Raw genomic sequence first — 15,938 nt, forward strand, 5'->3', positions numbered from 1 at the left:
AATTGATGAATGATAGGACAAAAGGGAGAGAGAGAGAGAGGGAGGGAGGGAGGTGCGAGCAAAAACTGTTTTAGCTTGCCAGCTATTCAAATCTCTCAAGTTATGTTAGAATCCTGTTGTCATCTAGTCATTTAACTGTCAGATTATACTTAGAAATTATATGATTCCTGCTATGCTACAAATGTCCTTATTATGATCTGTCATGCAAAGTCGAAATGCATATGTATACACACGTACTTTCTCTCTCCATCCCTTTCCTCTTCTTTCTTCTGTCTTTTGAATGGCTGCTGTCTTCCTCCCCCTCCCTCTCTCTCTCCCTCTCTCTCTCTCTCTCTCTCTCTCTCTCTCTCTCTCTCTCTCTCTCTCTCTCTCTCTCTCTCTCTCTCTCTCTCTCTCTCGTTCCCTTCTTAAAACTTTATGTATTACATGTAAAACAAATAAGTGTGTTTATTTTGATACACGAGTTGTCATCTCTTAGACATAATACATATGATATGGACATGCATATTATACACTTGTTTGTGTGGCAACACTGAAACTCTCTTCATATTCCATTCTTCCTGGTTGGCCTGGACATGAAAAAGTTTACCTTTCTTTATATGCACACATACATACATACATACAAAACATTGTAACATATTTCATTCTTTCATTGCGGGCAATTGAGCTCACAAGATGTTTAGTAGTGCATTACGTGTCTGCCACACAGGAGGGAAGAATACAATGTTTGTTCTTCCAGTAGAACATGTAGACCCTAAAACCACACAATCCACACTAGCATTGATCCCTTTTCTTCCCCAAAGTTTGGTTAAACTAATTTGAAGCCACTGAGTTTGTGCCTCCCCTTCTCCCCTCCTCTTTCCCTCCCAACCAAACACAGGGAGCTTGGTCTCACCCTCTTTTATAGATATGTATGTATAGCTCACAGCTGTTATTATTATTACCTCTCAAAAGAGAGTGTAATATTATACTTGAGAGTCTCTGATATAATGGTTTATATATTGACTATAATTCCCCTCCTCCCTTCCTAACAGACAAGAAAGGATACAGTCACAGCTGAAGTGAAGTGGTTCTATAGGGTGTGTGAATTGCCAGAAGCAGTCTATTACCAGCTAATGGAGGACAGGAAATTAAGTGAGTACATTTTCAAACCAAAACCAGCTGCACTCACTAGATAATCTCCCACCAAAAACTTACCTAATAATGATAATTCAAGCCTTTATGTGTATTTTGGTACACGGTCCTCTTAATGAAGCATATCCTGTTTTTATAATCTTCCCTCTAGAGAGATACACTCTGTTTTGTCTCTTTTTGATTAATGTTTTCATGACCCAGCCGGGTACACTATAGTGCCTTTATTATTTGAATGTGTGAATTGTGCTGGTGTGATTGTACAAAGTTGCAAAGATGTGTGCATTTGGCATTTTAACACTTTATCTCTTGTGGTATTTGCATGTGTTCACAGTTGCCAACTTCCTAACACCTTCTCTCTCTCTGTCTCTCTCTGTCTCTCTTTCTCTCTCTCTCTCTCTCTCTGTCTGTCTCTATCTCTGTCTCTATCTCTATCTCTGTCTCTGTCTCTGTCTCTCTGTCTCTCTTTCTCTCTCTGTCTCTCTTTCTCTCTCTTTCTCTCTCTTTCTCTCTCTGTCTCTCCCTCTCTCTCTCTTCCTTCTTCTCTTTCTCTGTCACAAAAATGTCAACATAAGCATGCAACCAAAATTTGTCAAATAACCAGCCATGCACCACTAAGCAATGTAGTACCTGTACACATAGTCGCCATGTATTGTGATCTGGTATTAATGTAATCCAGTTGTCATTAGACCCTAATCTCTTTATCTCTACAATAACTGATATACATTACCATTTGGATAGTCAACAGTCGCATATTATAACCAATGAATATCCTTAGCATCATTGTACATAAAGACACATAGGCAGTGTCCCCTGCCACATGAATTTCTGGGAAAATTCATTAGACCCTGCAGTGCAGTTACATGCATGGTACCAGTATAGTAAATTATTGTGTCTATGAGTCTATGTACATATTTACACATGTATGTGTACATGTGTGTGTATCATGTATACAGTGATTATAATTAGATTTTTTGTTTGATTTGATTTTTCCCATTAGCCCATACTAAAGCCAGGCATAGCCCACACTACCAATGAGTATTAAGCATTATAATATATTTTATATCATGTACACAACATGTGTGTGAATGTGTTTATGTATTATTGATCTATTCTCATTTATATTTGTATCTTTATTGTAGGTGAATATGCTGCTACTTTTGCGCTTACTTCTATAAGAGACAGGGAACTTTTTGCTGCTTTTAATGTTGATACTCACCCAGCTCATTTATTTAGGTAACTCTCTCTCTCCCCCCTCTCTCTCCTCTCTCTCTCTCTCTCTCCTCTTGTTATTTGACATGGTGTTAATTGCATTCTTTATTTTCAACAACGGGACGTGTAAACAATTGACATGTTTCTTGATACTTGCACGATACTAATAATCCTTTTAATAAATGCAGAGAGAGAGAGGGGAGAGAGAGAGAGAGTTGTGTGTGTGTGTGTTTGTGGAATGTTGATTATGTTATTTAAGTAAACAAAACACATTTAACAAACAATATCCTATTTATGAATACATATACAACCTTATCGTTTATCCTAAGCAACATATCCAATAGTGAACAAATGATCTCTTAATTTCTACACGCTCTGTTATCATGTGATGTAATATGTCCTATGATGTAATTTTGTGGACATTGAAGGTCCTACAATACAAATGTATATGAACATGTAAATGTACTGTATGAATTGCATTAGTATATGGTATAGCAGCTTGAGTAATTGTTGATAATATGAGAGATTTTATTCATAATTCACATATGTACCTTTTATGAATATTTTTCTTTCTCCCCCTCTCTTCCTTTTGTCACTTTCTCTCCCCCTCTCTCTCTCCCTCCCTCTCCCCTCTCTCTCTTTTTCCCTCTCTCCCTTTTCCTCTTAAAGGGGTAAATGTGTTGTTGAAGAATTCTCTACCATAACTGACATGGCTTCATTTCTTCCATTGGAGAATCACTTCTTTTATCAACATGGCTACAAGCCTGAGTCAAGGTAAAGAAGCAAAGACATAACAGTGCTAATTTTATACAACAAACTGTAAACAAAGATAAGAGAGAGAGAGAGGAGGGGAGAGAGAGAGGGAGAGAGAGAAGGAGGGATAACAGCAGGTGTTATTATGTCCAGTGCTAGTTAGTGACTATGCTGCTTATTAACATGTTTCTATTGAAGAGAACTACCTGTGAAAATTGTGCCAATTTGTACTATTACTTACTCTGTCTATAGCAAACAGTAGATTTTATTACATTATCCCTTGTATGTACACCACTATAACTCCATCATAATCCCCCTTTTCCCTCCCTCCCCCCTTTTTCTCTTAATTCCTATTAGGAGAATGACAAAAATGGATGAGTTCTCATTTATTCCTTATAGCCAACAAGTTAGTATATAAACAATGTAAACTCACACACACATTTGGAACTACATGTATAATAGCTCCTGGCCACACAGAACAGTCTATACACACAAGGACAAATTGCTTTCACTCCTCCTTATTTTTACACGTCTTCTGTTTCCCCTCTTTTTCACCCACACTCCTCTCTCTCTCTCTTTCCCTCTCTCTCTCTCTCTTTCAGGCTGAACTCCCTGATTATAAACCATTCAGTGACAGTGAGGAGAAGGAGGACAGCAATAAGCAAGATGGAGAACACAAAGAAACAAAGAAACTGGACAGATATAGCGTTAGTGATCAAACATCTCCTCCTTCTGAAACACTAGTAAGTGACTGTTCAGAGAGAAAGAGCTAGGGTATAGAAGTGGCATAAGTGACGTGTGTGTTTAGTGAAAGGACACTAATATAATGAATTGTTTATTTTACATCTATCAATGTGGTCAGTGTGGCCGGTTATGAATACAAACTCGGCCCACCTTTTATCTACAATGTACATGTACATGTACTTTTATTTTTAAAATCTCTTTCTAGATACACGCCACATGTACACCTCCTTTAGCATGATCACTGTCTTATTAGTCAGCTTGTAAAGTCTGGGAGAGAAATATAATAATGGCCACGCTTGCCGCGTTCAATCCATTTACACTCAATGCTTCTGATATGGTACACATTAGTCCCTTTTCTTACAAAAAGCAGCCGCTCCAGTCTCTTTCATTGCAGCTGTACATACTAGTGTACATACTGTTGTGCTTATGGCTTTTGAATGCTTGAATGAGAGTAGATAATGGGCCTGTTGATTAGAAATACCCAAATAAATGGGTATGCACACAGAACCGCATAATGTACATACTTACATACTTGTTTGGCTAATTGAGAGTGTAATTATTATTTTAATGAATATCAGTGATTTATCAGAGTGATTTGTGCATTATGAATGTGTTTTTGTTCTGTTTGATTGGTTGATACTGCCAGGAGTAGCAGCTGTGTTAGTGTTTTGGGTATACATAGTTTGTTTTTCACTTTGTTAGTTTATGTTTAAATAAGCACATCTCTCTCCCTCACTCTCTCTCTCTCTCACTCTCTCTCTCTCTCACTCTCTCTCCCCCCTCTCACTCTCTCTCCCCCCTCTCTCTCCCCTCCCCCCTCTCTAGATTTGGAAGACAAATATTGATGATGATAATTTACTCATGTACCTAAGGGCAGCAAGGTATACATTTGAATTTAAGATTTTCACACCCTCCCCTTCCTTTATCACTCGATCTCTCTATACAGGAGTGTAGCATTACATGCTGGAGTGTGTATGCAAGGACTAGTAAGAGATGGATACATGGTAATTATAGCCCTCATACAATCATGGCATTTAAATATGTCTTTACAGGCCGCTTCTTCTGATGAGACTACTCAGCGAGCTTTTGATGTGGTAAGTTAAAAATTGAAATACTTTGAGGATGATCACTCATCATTATAGCTATAGACAAAGTATCATATTTCTGTCATATTTAAACACACACACTTTGCCTATTATTTACATGTACATGTATGTGTACATATACTTCTGAAGAACTTAATTATCCTTTATTATCTCTCTCTCTCTCTCTTCCCTCTCTCTCTCTCTCTCTCCCTCTCCCTCCCTTTAGCTTCATAGTAATGATTATGATACTGAGAAAGCACTCCTGGCAATAATCAAGAAGCCAAATGTAGGGAAGCTCCACAGAAAGAAAAACTGGAGCAAAGAACACTCTGTAATCAAAATGCCTTCACTTAATGTACCTTATGATTAATCTTTCTTCTTTTCCTCTTTCCCTCCAGCTCCTTTTTGCCAAAGGGATGAGACAGTTTGGTAAAAACTTCAGAAAGATAAAGAATGAGTTATTGCCAAATAAAGAAATAGTGAGTACAAACAAACTTTGAAAAGATAGAGACACCAACCAACCAACCAACCAACCACACTCACACACACTCAACTGATTCCCTGTACATGTACATGTACACACTCATACATGTACATGTACATGTAGCTGTCATTAATGAATGAACATACATGTACATCTACATGTATTTAGTGAATACAGTTCTCTCTACTACACCTCCATTAACCTAGTCTACCAATTACATTCCTTACTGTATAAAATAACCTCCACATAAAGGACACCTCTGTATAACAGAGACACTTCCTTGACCCCAAAGTGTCCATTATATAGAGGCTACACTGTACTTCTTTTATTCTAATTCATTATTATTATTGCTATTATTATTATTATTATTATTACTATTATTTATTTATTTATTTATATAATTGTTATAATGATAACGCTGGCAGTCTATAGACTGTGTAAATATTTCAATTATTACTATAATCTAATTAAACTCTTGATCTCCATACACACATTGTGACTTAACTCATTCTTTGATCGTACCTTTTATCTCTCTGTCTCTCCTTCTCTCTCTTCACAGACTGAATTAATTGAATATTATTACTACTGGAAGAAGACCACAGCTGGTCTGTCCTCTCGCAACACAAGGAAGCAGAGGAAGCAGTTTCATATTAGGATGAGCAGGGCCATGATGAAGCCTGAGGACAAGTCACCAGAACCAGAAAAGGAATTCAGTAAGAGAGAGAGGGGAGAGAGAGAGAGAGAGAGAGAGAGAGAGAGGGGGGGGTGAAGGAAATTAAGGAACAAATCATTGAGAGATAGGGAAGGAGAGTTCTAAGAAATGTGAGAACTAAGTTTATCATACACCAGTCAGTTATATTATATGTGGTGGCTTTGATCTTGTAGCATAACACTGTAGTCAAGGAAGGAGAGCTGTTATACTCTGGGCTACATCTTGCTTATAAGATCAAAGCAACCACAGATTCACTGCCACTCTGTAGAATATTGCCTGCAAGCTAGGCTGTATGGTGGTGGTATATTACTATAGGGTTTTTAAATGTGACAATTTAAAGTATTTTAATTTGCATTTCCTTGTTCTCTTTCTCTCCTCCAGTTGATGTCAGTTCTGGTGAAGAAGATGAAATGATCGATGATGAGGGAGAGAAATGCTTCGTGTGAGTTCTAATAATAATAATTATTATTAGTATAATTTATTTTCTTTCTTTTTTTCTCGACAGTTATCATGCTTGCAGACATTGCTATAGCACTGGTAAGAATTAATAATAATAATAATAATAATAATAATAAATAATAATAATAATGTGTGTGTGTGATCTACGTTGTACATGTATGTGTTGGTACACATATTTTGTGTTTTGAGTTGATTGTATTAGAATTGCGAGTGCCAACATTATTGATGCTACTAACTTGGTTTGTTTTGATAAACATGTTCACTAATATCTTGTACATGTACATATCATAGCATATACCTGCATGTAACTCCTGCCACATTCTCCTTTACTCTCTCTCTCTCTCTCTCTCTCTCTCTCTCTCTCTCTCCTCTCTCTCTCTCTCCCCCCCTCTCTCTCATTTCAGAGTCGAGCAGCTGGCACCACAGTGGTTCAAACAAGACGATACTCTGCAATGATTGTAGACTATATTTTAGAAAGTACAGCTGCATGAGGCCTTTGACAGGTTAGCAATGTATAAAATACATATACATGCTACATGTACATCTATAAAACCATGTAAACTATGACTGTTATACCTATTACTATATGTAGTACAAGTACATGTACTTATAGTTTAATATTAATTTCCTCTTTATATTTCTCTCTTCTTTCTCTCTCACTTCAGTTAAACGTGAGCCGCCTGCCTTCATGTTTAAAGACTACCACGTGGTAAGAGAATTTGAAATCTCAAACAGGAAGCAATTTAGCCCCCCCCCCTCTCTCTCTTTCTCTACAGGCTCTTGCTGAAGAGAGTAGGAGGAAGACTAGGAACAGCAACAATGTGCGTCTCCCTCACGCTGGCCTGAGGAACGGGAAAATATTCAGCAAGTCAGACTCTGATGAAGATGAAGAAGGTATGAATAAAATAAAATAAAATAAATAGAAATAAATGGAAGACAATTAGTACATGTACTAGGGCCAAGAGTTGTGCTTCATTCCTAAAGCTCCTAAATTTCTAAATTGTCTTTTAAAAAAATAATAATAATAACCTACGTTTTTTATGCATATTCATGTACATGTAAATGCTATTTCTAAGCATTTATGTGTGTAATTTTTATTTATACATTTAGTTCATGTAAGGCGTGTGTGTGTGTGTGTAGTGTCTATAATATTAAATTAATTAAATGTTTGACAACAAATTATAGTATTTAAACATGTTCCTCACATGGAAATGGAATGTAAACAAGACTCTGCAATGAATAATAAAACTATGTGCTATTGCACTCCTGGAAATATTGGTGGGAATTAAATTTTGGTGATTTTGCAATTGGTGAAGTTTATATTAGTGAATTAGCAGATGTGTCATTTAGGATGCAAACTAAATGGCAGGTTTTATATTTGCTTATATTGCAATCGTTGATCGTCCGATATTAATTCCCTGTCAATATTTTTGTAATGATAAAATTACAGATAATGATGATGGTTTTTCTAGGTTCTGAAACGAGTGAATTCAGCAGTACTGAGAGTTTCGAAGTCCCAATAAGCACTAAAAAGAGGAACAGGGAACTACAGCAGAGGCGATCACTAATGGACTTACTTGACAACGATAACAAGACAGCTGCTAATATATCAGGAGGCATGGCAGGGGGAGGAGCCAGCGAGGGAGAAGCATCCGCTAGCTCCGAACCGTCTGAGAAAAAAATCAAAGAGGAAAAAGATCAACAGAGAGAAGTACGTAAAATAACAGTAATTATTATAATATTAATAATAATTACATTTAGCAAGAAAATTTGGCGAATCTTTGTATATTTTTGACTTATACATTTTTTCTTTCCCTCATTTTTAAAGGGAGCGGCCAGCGATGAAGACGGAGGCGGTAGCGGCCCAAGTACTAGTTATGCAAGAGACGATGACGAGTTTGAGGAAGGAGTAATGGAGGAAGAAGATGATAATGGAAGGAAGTCGCTGGAGGAGCAGCAGTCCAGCTCACAGAGCCCGGAAAGCAGTGGAGAAGAGAGAACTGGGTAAGAGGGCGTTCGCTCATTAATAATTCACGACCTCAATAATTAATTAAAATTAATTAATTAATTGAAATTAATTAACTTTAATTAGTATAAGTATTGAACTATTACATAATTGAATTTTAAAATATTTATTATTGTTGTAGGCCGTTGTCTGCTACTACTCCGAAGAGCTCGGTTCCATTTTCTAAAGCGTTTCAGACTCTTACCCATACTCCCATACCTCAGAATCCCATACCACAGTCCTTCATGAGAGTCAGCAAGGATACGGAATCATCTTGCGCTAGAACAGATCTTGTGTATGTTCACCCGTCGCCAGAAGAAAGGAAAGCACTCGCACAGCCACAAAAGGTATTTAATTAGTTTTAATAATGAATTCATTTTATAGCATGTGCCGTTATACTAGTACCTGTACTGGGGTACATGGTCTCAGGCGAAATTTCACCGAAAATGAAAAGGAGAGAATTCTCCATTTTTATTACATTTTCTGATGCATATACATGTTCTTATGTTATGTAGAAAGTTTGAGCTGATTCCAATCAAAATTGGATTTTTTACGAATTATTTTTAAAGTTGCTTCACTCACATTTTCATCATATTCTCTCTATTTAGGCTATTCCACATCACATTCCTCATCTCTCCTTTGGACAGCCAGAACTCCCCCCCAGCAACCCCATCCCACCTGCACCTCAACTTCAAACACAGACCACTTCCACCAAGCAACAAGTCCCCACCATCACGACATACGACCCACACCTTCCAAGTGGCCCGGGACACTTTATCGGCTTTCCCATGCCTCCAGCTTTGACCCCCACAATCCCCCCCGGGGCCGACCCGGCTTCTATCGTTGCCATGGCACGTCAGTTTCCCCCCCACATGGCGAGAGAGGATATATTCATATGGCAGCAGCAGCAGCAACAGCAACAGGCGCTAGCAATGGCAATGCAGAAGCAGCTGGAGACTGGAGCCGCACAGCATGTTGCCTTTCAGCCTGGAGCAGGTGGACCTCATATTTTACAATCTGCCACAGAGCACGGCAACCAGCAACAGCAAGGAATGATATTTCAATTCCCGACCCCCGAGGAAATGACACGCCTCCAACGGAGCGGCCACACCCTCCACTCGCTCCCCGAGGGAGTCATAGCCGCCCATCCACACCATCCTTTTCATCCTATCGTCGCCACGCCTACCATCGTCATGGATACCGGTGCCCATCACCACGACGACGGGCCTTCTTCCTCGTCCTCCCATCACCATCAGCCAGGAGCCCATCACCACCCACATCAGCCATTGTCTCTCTCTCTCCTACCCAATAACATGGTCGCCGCCAACTTGGAAGCTCTCCAACAACAGCAGCAGCAGCAGTTGTTATTACAACAGCAGCAAAACCCACAGGTTGCTCTCATTAGCCAGGAACACTTTCAAGATCTTCAGAGGCGATACCTCCTTTACATGCAAGAATACCAGAAAAACCCAAGCATTATCAACAACCCCAACTTTCAGAATGTTGTCTCACAGTACCAGCAATTGGAGCAGTATATATTACTCCAGCAGCAGCAGCAACAGCAGCAGCAGCAAGAGTTGCTCCTGCAGCAAGAGCTTCTTAAGCACCAGCAGCAGCAACAGCAGAAATATGCTCATCAGTCTTCATCGGGTTCTTCCACATCGTCTTCAGCTGCAGCAAGGCCTGGTGTCATCATGAATCTACATACGACTGGAAATAGAAGTTAAGAATTTATGAAAAAAAAATAATAAAGTTAATAAATTTTAAAAATAAGCACACACTTCATCCATGCCTTAAAGCAAATACAAAGTGTATTGACTCCATCATGTATTTTTTTGCTTGATATGTACTGTATGTTTGTTGTACATAGATCTTTGTTATTATTATTATTATTATTATTATTATTATTAGTTGTTGAAATTTTCAATTCCCTCTCCTTCTCAGTATTATAATTATTTTTAGGCTTTATCCTGCCTTTAAAAGTTATTATTATTATTATTAAAATTATCATAAAAACTTCATGCATATTATTATTATAAATATAATTGTGTATAACAATTTTAGTCACATTCTTTTTTTTCTTTTTTTTCAAAATCACACATTGAAATTATTAAAGTCTTTTAAAAACATTAATAATTATTAGTACTTGAAAAATTACATTTTATGACTGTACGTCAATACTATCCTGGCTTTAGCTGGTTTGCTGTCTTTTCGAAGCTCAGTTCTATTAGAGTTGACTTCTATCACTTCTGTCTTCTTTCTACAGTTTAGTGGAGCCAATATTTTCAAAACAGGTGCTATCAGTCGCCTCATTATATTTCTTGAAAGGAAGACAAATAGAATGGAGTTACCAAAGCCTTGAGCAGGATCACCAAATGCCTAAAAAATTACAACAAAATGGAATATGTTACATCATTATACCCTTGAGTATTAAGTATCATGACAATCGTTTCTCATGCTACATAGTTAGACTAGCTGTGTCCTTACATGCAGTATTAATATTCCTTTGCTATAGAGCAAGTTAAAGCAGGTCTCGCTGATGCAAAAGTAGCCATCAAAATAGTTCTCATCCACAAACAAGTGACAATCATTTCTCATTGTGATAAAGTACCTGAGGTTGCCCCAGAATCGAAAAAGGAGGAAGATGAGAGGAACAAGGGCCAGCCTCCAATCCGTCTTGGAAATTGCCTTTTCTACTTTTTTCATTCCTTGCGCTTGAGTGGAAGATTTTGTGTTTGATAGCTTGTGTGATGTCCATTGTCCTTCATCGTCAGAATCGACTAGTGAGTCTGTTTCTTTTGGAGCCACTTCTTGTTTCTTCTACAAAAGAAATATATATAACGTAGCATATGATCCTCCTTATTTTAAAAATAACTCAAAAACTTGAGCTTGGAATCAGTTCAAACTTTCTACACAGCATAAGTACATCGATATGTATCAGAAAATGTAATAAAAATTGGGTGTGATTTTTCAACCATTTTTTGGAAAAAAACCATGGACTATAGTACAGGGACTTTTTCAGATTTTGGCTCATTTTTAAAATGGCTGTAACTCAAAAAATTGAAGTCAGAATCAGCTCAAACTTTCTACACAGCATAAGTACATTAATATGTATTAGAAAATGTAATAAAAATTGGGTGTGATTTTTCAACCATTTTTTGGAAAAAACCATGGACTATAGTACAGGGATTTTTCCAGATTTTGGCTCGTTTTTTAAAATGGCTGTAACTCAAAAAATTGAAGTTGGAATCAGCTCAAACTTTCTACACAGCATAAGGACATCAATATGTATCAGAAAGTGTAATAAAAATTGGGAGTGATTTTTCAACCATTTTTTGGAAAAAACCATGGGCTATAGTACAGGGATTTTTTCAGATTTTGGCTCGTTTTTTTAAATGGCCGTAACTCAAAAAATTTAAGTCGGAATCAGCTCAAACTTTCTACACAGCATAAGGACATCAATATGTATCAGAAAGTGTAATAAAAATTGGGAGTGATTTTTCAGCCATTTTTTGGAAAAAACCATGGGCTATAGTACAGGGATTTTTCTGGATTTTGGGCCGTTTTTAAAATGGCTGTAACTTTAAAAATTGAAGTCGGAATCAGCTCAAACTTTCTACACAGCATAAGGACATCAATATGTATCAGAAAATGTAATAAAAATTGGAGGTGATTTTTTGGCCATTTTTTGGAAAAACCATGGGCTATAGTACAGGGAGTTTTTCAGATTTTGGCTCGTTTTTTAAAATGGCTGTAACTCAAAAAATAGTTGGAATCAGCTCAAACTTTCTACACATCATAAGGACATCAATATGTATCAGAAAGTGTAATAAAAATTGGGTGTGATTTTTTAGCCATTTTTTTGGAAAAAACTATGGGCTATAGTACAGGGATTTTTTCAAATTTTGGCCCGTTTTTTAAAATGGCTGTAACTTTAAAAATTGAAGTCGGAATCAGCTCAAACTTGCTACACAGCATAAGGACATCAATATGCATTAGATAATCTAATAAAAAATGGGGTAATTTTTTAGCCATTTTTTGGGAAAAACCATGGGCTATAGTACAGGGATTTTTTCAGATTTTGGCTCGTTTTTTTAAATGGCCGTAACTCAAAAAATTGAGGTCAGAATCAGCTCAAACTTTCTACACAGCATAAGGACATCAATATGTATCAGAAAATGTAATAAAAATTGGAGGTGATTTTTAGCCATTTTTTGGGAAAAACCATGGGCTATAGTACAGGGATTTTTTCAGATTTTGGCTCGTTTTTTAAATGGCCATAACTCAAAAAATTGAGGTCGGAATCAGCTCAAACTTTCTACACAGCATAAGGGCGTCAATATGTATCAGAAAATGTAATAAAAATTTGGGGTGATTTCGGAGCCATTTTTTGGAAAAAACCATGGGCTATAGTACAGGGATTTTTTCAGATTTAGGCCCGTTTTTTTAAATGGCCGTAACTCAAAAAATTGAAGTCGGAATCAGCTCAAACTTGCTACTCAGCATAAGGACATCAATATGTATCAGAAAATGTAATAAAAATTGGAGGTGATTTTGAAGCCATTTTTTAGAAAATACAATTACATTGCACTTACTTGATCTATCTTGATTTTCTTTCTGCACTTGCATCTATTGGTGAACAGTATGAAACAATAGCAGACTATAATGACAAAAAAAGCTAACATCTCCCAAAGTTTCTGTGCCTATAGCTCCCAGAGGAAATACATGATGACTTTATTCTTATAACTGGTTGGATTACTTGATAAAATGAATATGTTATCAATGAAGCACCAGCCTACTGAGCTACGAGAGTCACCAATTCCAAACTTGTCATTTGCGAAGACATAGCCGCAAATAATAATTGGCACTCCCCACGACATGAGACAGAATGGAAGCATCAGTTTCCTGGCCAGTCTATGATTATTGCGGACTAAAATGATAAAGAAGTAGACTGCAAGGAAGGCAGTGAGAAACAAAGTCACGCATTGGAAGTAAGCAGTGAAGACCGCTTGGGCTTTGCAGAATGTCAAATAGCTCGAATCTTCCCTCATTGTAGAGCTTCTGCTGACATTTTGATCCACATCACGACCGCTCATGAAGGCATAGCGTCTCACCACGGCAGCAATGAAACTGGCTGCAGTGAAAAGATCAGCAACTGCCAGCAAGAAGATGAGTTTCCTGACGTTTGAGCTCCGTGCATCCTTCAACGCAAGAAAAGATACTACTATCAGCAAGCTCCCGATCAGAAGCATTAATGCACATACCCTCCTCTTTTAAGTCTTCCATTGAGATGGCCAATCAGCTTATCTACGCCTACGCACTAATGAATTTTTTTAATTATTGTGAATTAAAAATTGGAATAAAAATGGAATAAAAATTCACTACCAGCTCTAAAATCAAAGCTTATCACTCAATATATCTTTGCATAATGTGATTTTTTATCTTTGCTATGATAAGTCACTATGACTGCAGCTCTGGATGGTCTACTATCATTCCTCGTGTTATTATTAACGTCATTCTTTTTCCTACAGCTCCTGAAAACCTTTAAAACAGGTCCCAACAGCTTGCTCATGATATTCCTTGAAAGAAAGACAAAAAGAATAGCATTACCAAAACCTTGAGCTGGATCACCAATCGCCTATAGATACAGATATGATTATTGCAGAGTATCAAATTTTAACATGTGATCAACACATGCCCCACTTCCAACAATACTTACAATAGCACTGTAATAACAATGTTATCTTAGCACAAATTCTTACTAATAGTTTGTACTCCCTCTCTCTCTCACTTATCCTTACATGCAGTGTCAGTATTTCTTTATTATAAAGCAAGTTAAAGCACTCTGGCTCGACGCAGAAAAACCCGCTGTATTCTTTAGGGTGAGCAGCATACACATGACAGTTATTCATCATTGAGATAAAGAAGCGGAGGTTTCCCCAAAAACGAAGCAGGAGGAAAACTAGCGGCACAAGGGCCAGCCTCCAATCTGCCTTTGATATAGCTGCTTGCACGTCTCTCATTCCTTTAGCAGGGGTAGAAGGTTTGGGCTTGATCTGTGCATGCCTTGTTGTCCACTGCCCATCTTCATCAGACTCAATTAATGAGCTCTCTTCTGACTTTAACTTAATCTAAAAATCATAAAATCATTTAGTTTTATAAATGTATTTTGCAGTTCTAAGATATAAAGCATGATTGTTACTATGCCTGACAGCTATATAGTATAGTACATTCTAACTTAACTCACTTTCTTTCTGCACTTGCATCTATTGGTGAATAGTATGAAACAATAGCAGACTATAATGACAAAAAAAGCTAACATCTCCCAGAGTTTTTGTGCAAATAGCTCCCAGAGGAAGTATATAACTACGTTTTGATCGTGCTTAGTCCTGTTACGAGTCAGAACAAATTTATTGTCAATAAAACACCAGCCAACAGAGGTCCTTGAATCACCAATACCAAACTTTCTATGTGAAAGGACGTAGCCACAAATTATGATCGGTACGGCCCAAGCACTGAGACAGAATGGTAGCATTAATTTTCTGGCCAGCCTCAGATTCTTGAGGACTAAAATGATGAAGAAATAAACTGCAAGAAATGCTGTGAGGAAGAAAGCCACGCATTGGAAATAAACTGTAAAAAATGCCTGGACTTCGCAGAAATTCTTATACCCTGTGTCTTTCCTCACTTCAATGCTGAAGCTAGTGGTAATTTCCCCATCATATTCATGGCCCTCGAGGAAGATATAGTGTCTTACCACGGCTGAAATAAAGCTAGCAGCAGTAAATAAGTCTGCCACTGCTAGAAGGAATATAATCCTCCTTGTGTTTGAGGCCCTCATCTCTCTCCAGATGAAGAAAGGTATTATGATTGCAGTGCTTCCCAGCACAGATAAAATGGAGGAGACTAGTGTAAAGGGCAGAGTGTCTTTTACTTCTCTATCTATACAGGAAACATCGACACAGTCACTGGATTTGATGTACAAGGACTCCAGACACTCATCTTCTTCCATCTCTGTAGTTAACAGCTTTTGAGCACACGCCTACCTAGCAGTGATGATAGATAAAGCGTAGATAGTAGATGTAAAAGAGCTCAGAAGTGAAGATTACTAAGCAAGCTACCCAGTCATCATTTCTCACATTGAAATTAAGCATTTATAATTTAAATATTAAATGGTGCTAGTATTATGTCAAATTAAAGACTACAGTATTGGAGAGTTGAGTTTCAAAAAAGAGGCTTTAGAATACAAAATTTAAAAGAAATCAGTAGGATTCCCTCTGTACTATTGATTTATCAAAAAGCAGCACAAACAAGGGCAGGTCAGAATTTTGAACAAATGAATACATCCATACC

General features: G+C 37.4%; 3 protein-coding genes across 4 annotated transcripts in view; 1 reads left to right on the forward strand and 2 right to left on the reverse strand.

Moving 5' to 3' along the window:
- The window catches only part of LOC105316803 (arginine-glutamic acid dipeptide repeats protein-like), an 11,619-nt gene extending 1,090 nt beyond the window's left edge, over positions 1 to 10,529 (forward strand). The window contains exons 3-22 of the mRNA XM_019993435.1: positions 1,035 to 1,134; positions 2,274 to 2,367; positions 3,013 to 3,117; positions 3,454 to 3,502; positions 3,699 to 3,839; positions 4,666 to 4,721; positions 4,787 to 4,844; positions 4,893 to 4,934; positions 5,152 to 5,256; positions 5,324 to 5,404; positions 5,969 to 6,122; positions 6,503 to 6,563; positions 6,627 to 6,658; positions 6,985 to 7,083; positions 7,246 to 7,289; positions 7,357 to 7,474; positions 8,053 to 8,291; positions 8,409 to 8,584; positions 8,728 to 8,932; positions 9,194 to 10,529. Coding sequence (XP_019848994.1) covers positions 1,035 to 1,134; positions 2,274 to 2,367; positions 3,013 to 3,117; positions 3,454 to 3,502; positions 3,699 to 3,839; positions 4,666 to 4,721; positions 4,787 to 4,844; positions 4,893 to 4,934; positions 5,152 to 5,256; positions 5,324 to 5,404; positions 5,969 to 6,122; positions 6,503 to 6,563; positions 6,627 to 6,658; positions 6,985 to 7,083; positions 7,246 to 7,289; positions 7,357 to 7,474; positions 8,053 to 8,291; positions 8,409 to 8,584; positions 8,728 to 8,932; positions 9,194 to 10,312 — 3,078 coding nt within the window. The 3' untranslated portion in view covers positions 10,313 to 10,529. The remainder of the gene's footprint in view (positions 1 to 1,034; positions 1,135 to 2,273; positions 2,368 to 3,012; positions 3,118 to 3,453; positions 3,503 to 3,698; positions 3,840 to 4,665; positions 4,722 to 4,786; positions 4,845 to 4,892; positions 4,935 to 5,151; positions 5,257 to 5,323; positions 5,405 to 5,968; positions 6,123 to 6,502; positions 6,564 to 6,626; positions 6,659 to 6,984; positions 7,084 to 7,245; positions 7,290 to 7,356; positions 7,475 to 8,052; positions 8,292 to 8,408; positions 8,585 to 8,727; positions 8,933 to 9,193) is intronic.
- Positions 10,530 to 10,602: 73 nt separating this feature from the next.
- On the reverse strand, positions 10,603 to 13,867 carry LOC105316804 (uncharacterized). 2 transcript variants are annotated; one of them, XM_019993441.1, is made up of 3 exons: positions 13,181 to 13,867; positions 11,197 to 11,405; positions 10,603 to 10,964 (listed from the first exon to the last, which is right to left on the reverse strand). In XM_019993441.1, exons 1-3 carry the CDS (start codon positions 13,268 to 13,270, stop codon positions 10,898 to 10,900), a joined length of 366 nt encoding a protein of 121 aa, XP_019849000.1. In that variant the 5' UTR covers positions 13,271 to 13,867; the 3' UTR covers positions 10,603 to 10,897. The 2 variants fall into 2 exon arrangements, with proteins under 2 accessions (XP_019849000.1, XP_019849001.1); XM_019993442.1 differs by lacking the exons at positions 11,197 to 11,405; positions 13,181 to 13,867 and adding an exon at positions 11,073 to 11,190.
- A 77-nt stretch (positions 13,868 to 13,944) lies between these two features.
- LOC109580364 (probable G-protein coupled receptor 157) lies at positions 13,945 to 15,676 on the reverse strand. The gene is made up of 3 exons (XM_019993416.1): positions 14,833 to 15,676; positions 14,387 to 14,716; positions 13,945 to 14,223 (listed from the first exon to the last, which is right to left on the reverse strand). The coding sequence occupies exons 1-3, from the start codon at positions 15,595 to 15,597 to the stop codon at positions 13,996 to 13,998; spliced, it is 1,323 nt and encodes a 440-aa protein (XP_019848975.1). The 5' UTR covers positions 15,598 to 15,676; the 3' UTR covers positions 13,945 to 13,995.
- Between the last annotated feature and the right edge of the window lie 262 nt (positions 15,677 to 15,938).

Source organism: Amphimedon queenslandica, unplaced genomic scaffold (assembly GCF_000090795.2).
Source record: "Amphimedon queenslandica unplaced genomic scaffold, v1.1 AMPQUscaffold_13495, whole genome shotgun sequence".
NCBI classification, from domain to species: domain Eukaryota; kingdom Metazoa; phylum Porifera; class Demospongiae; order Haplosclerida; family Niphatidae; genus Amphimedon; species Amphimedon queenslandica.

What these genes read in the sequence shown, in the direction of transcription:
- LOC105316804 (XM_019993441.1), bottom strand. Translation starts at nt 13,270, where the DNA reads ATGTTAGCTTTTTTTGTCATTATAGTCTGCTATTGTTTCATACTGTTC. An exon ending in AGAAAATCAAGATAGATCAA is followed by an intron (nt 11,406 to 13,180) that starts GTAAGTGCAATG and finishes TTTCTTTTGTAG; the next exon opens with AAGAAACAAGAAGTGGCTCC. An exon ending in CGATTCTGGGGCAACCTCAG is followed by an intron (nt 10,965 to 11,196) that starts GTACTTTATCAC and finishes GTAATTTTTTAG; the next exon opens with GCATTTGGTGATCCTGCTCA.
- LOC109580364 (XM_019993416.1), bottom strand. Translation starts at nt 15,597, where the DNA reads ATGGAAGAAGATGAGTGTCTGGAGTCCTTGTACATCAAATCCAGTGAC. An exon ending in GATGCAAGTGCAGAAAGAAA is followed by an intron (nt 14,717 to 14,832) that starts GTGAGTTAAGTT and finishes TATGATTTTTAG; the next exon opens with ATTAAGTTAAAGTCAGAAGA. An exon ending in AAGAAATACTGACACTGCAT is followed by an intron (nt 14,224 to 14,386) that starts GTAAGGATAAGT and finishes CTGTATCTATAG; the next exon opens with GCGATTGGTGATCCAGCTCA.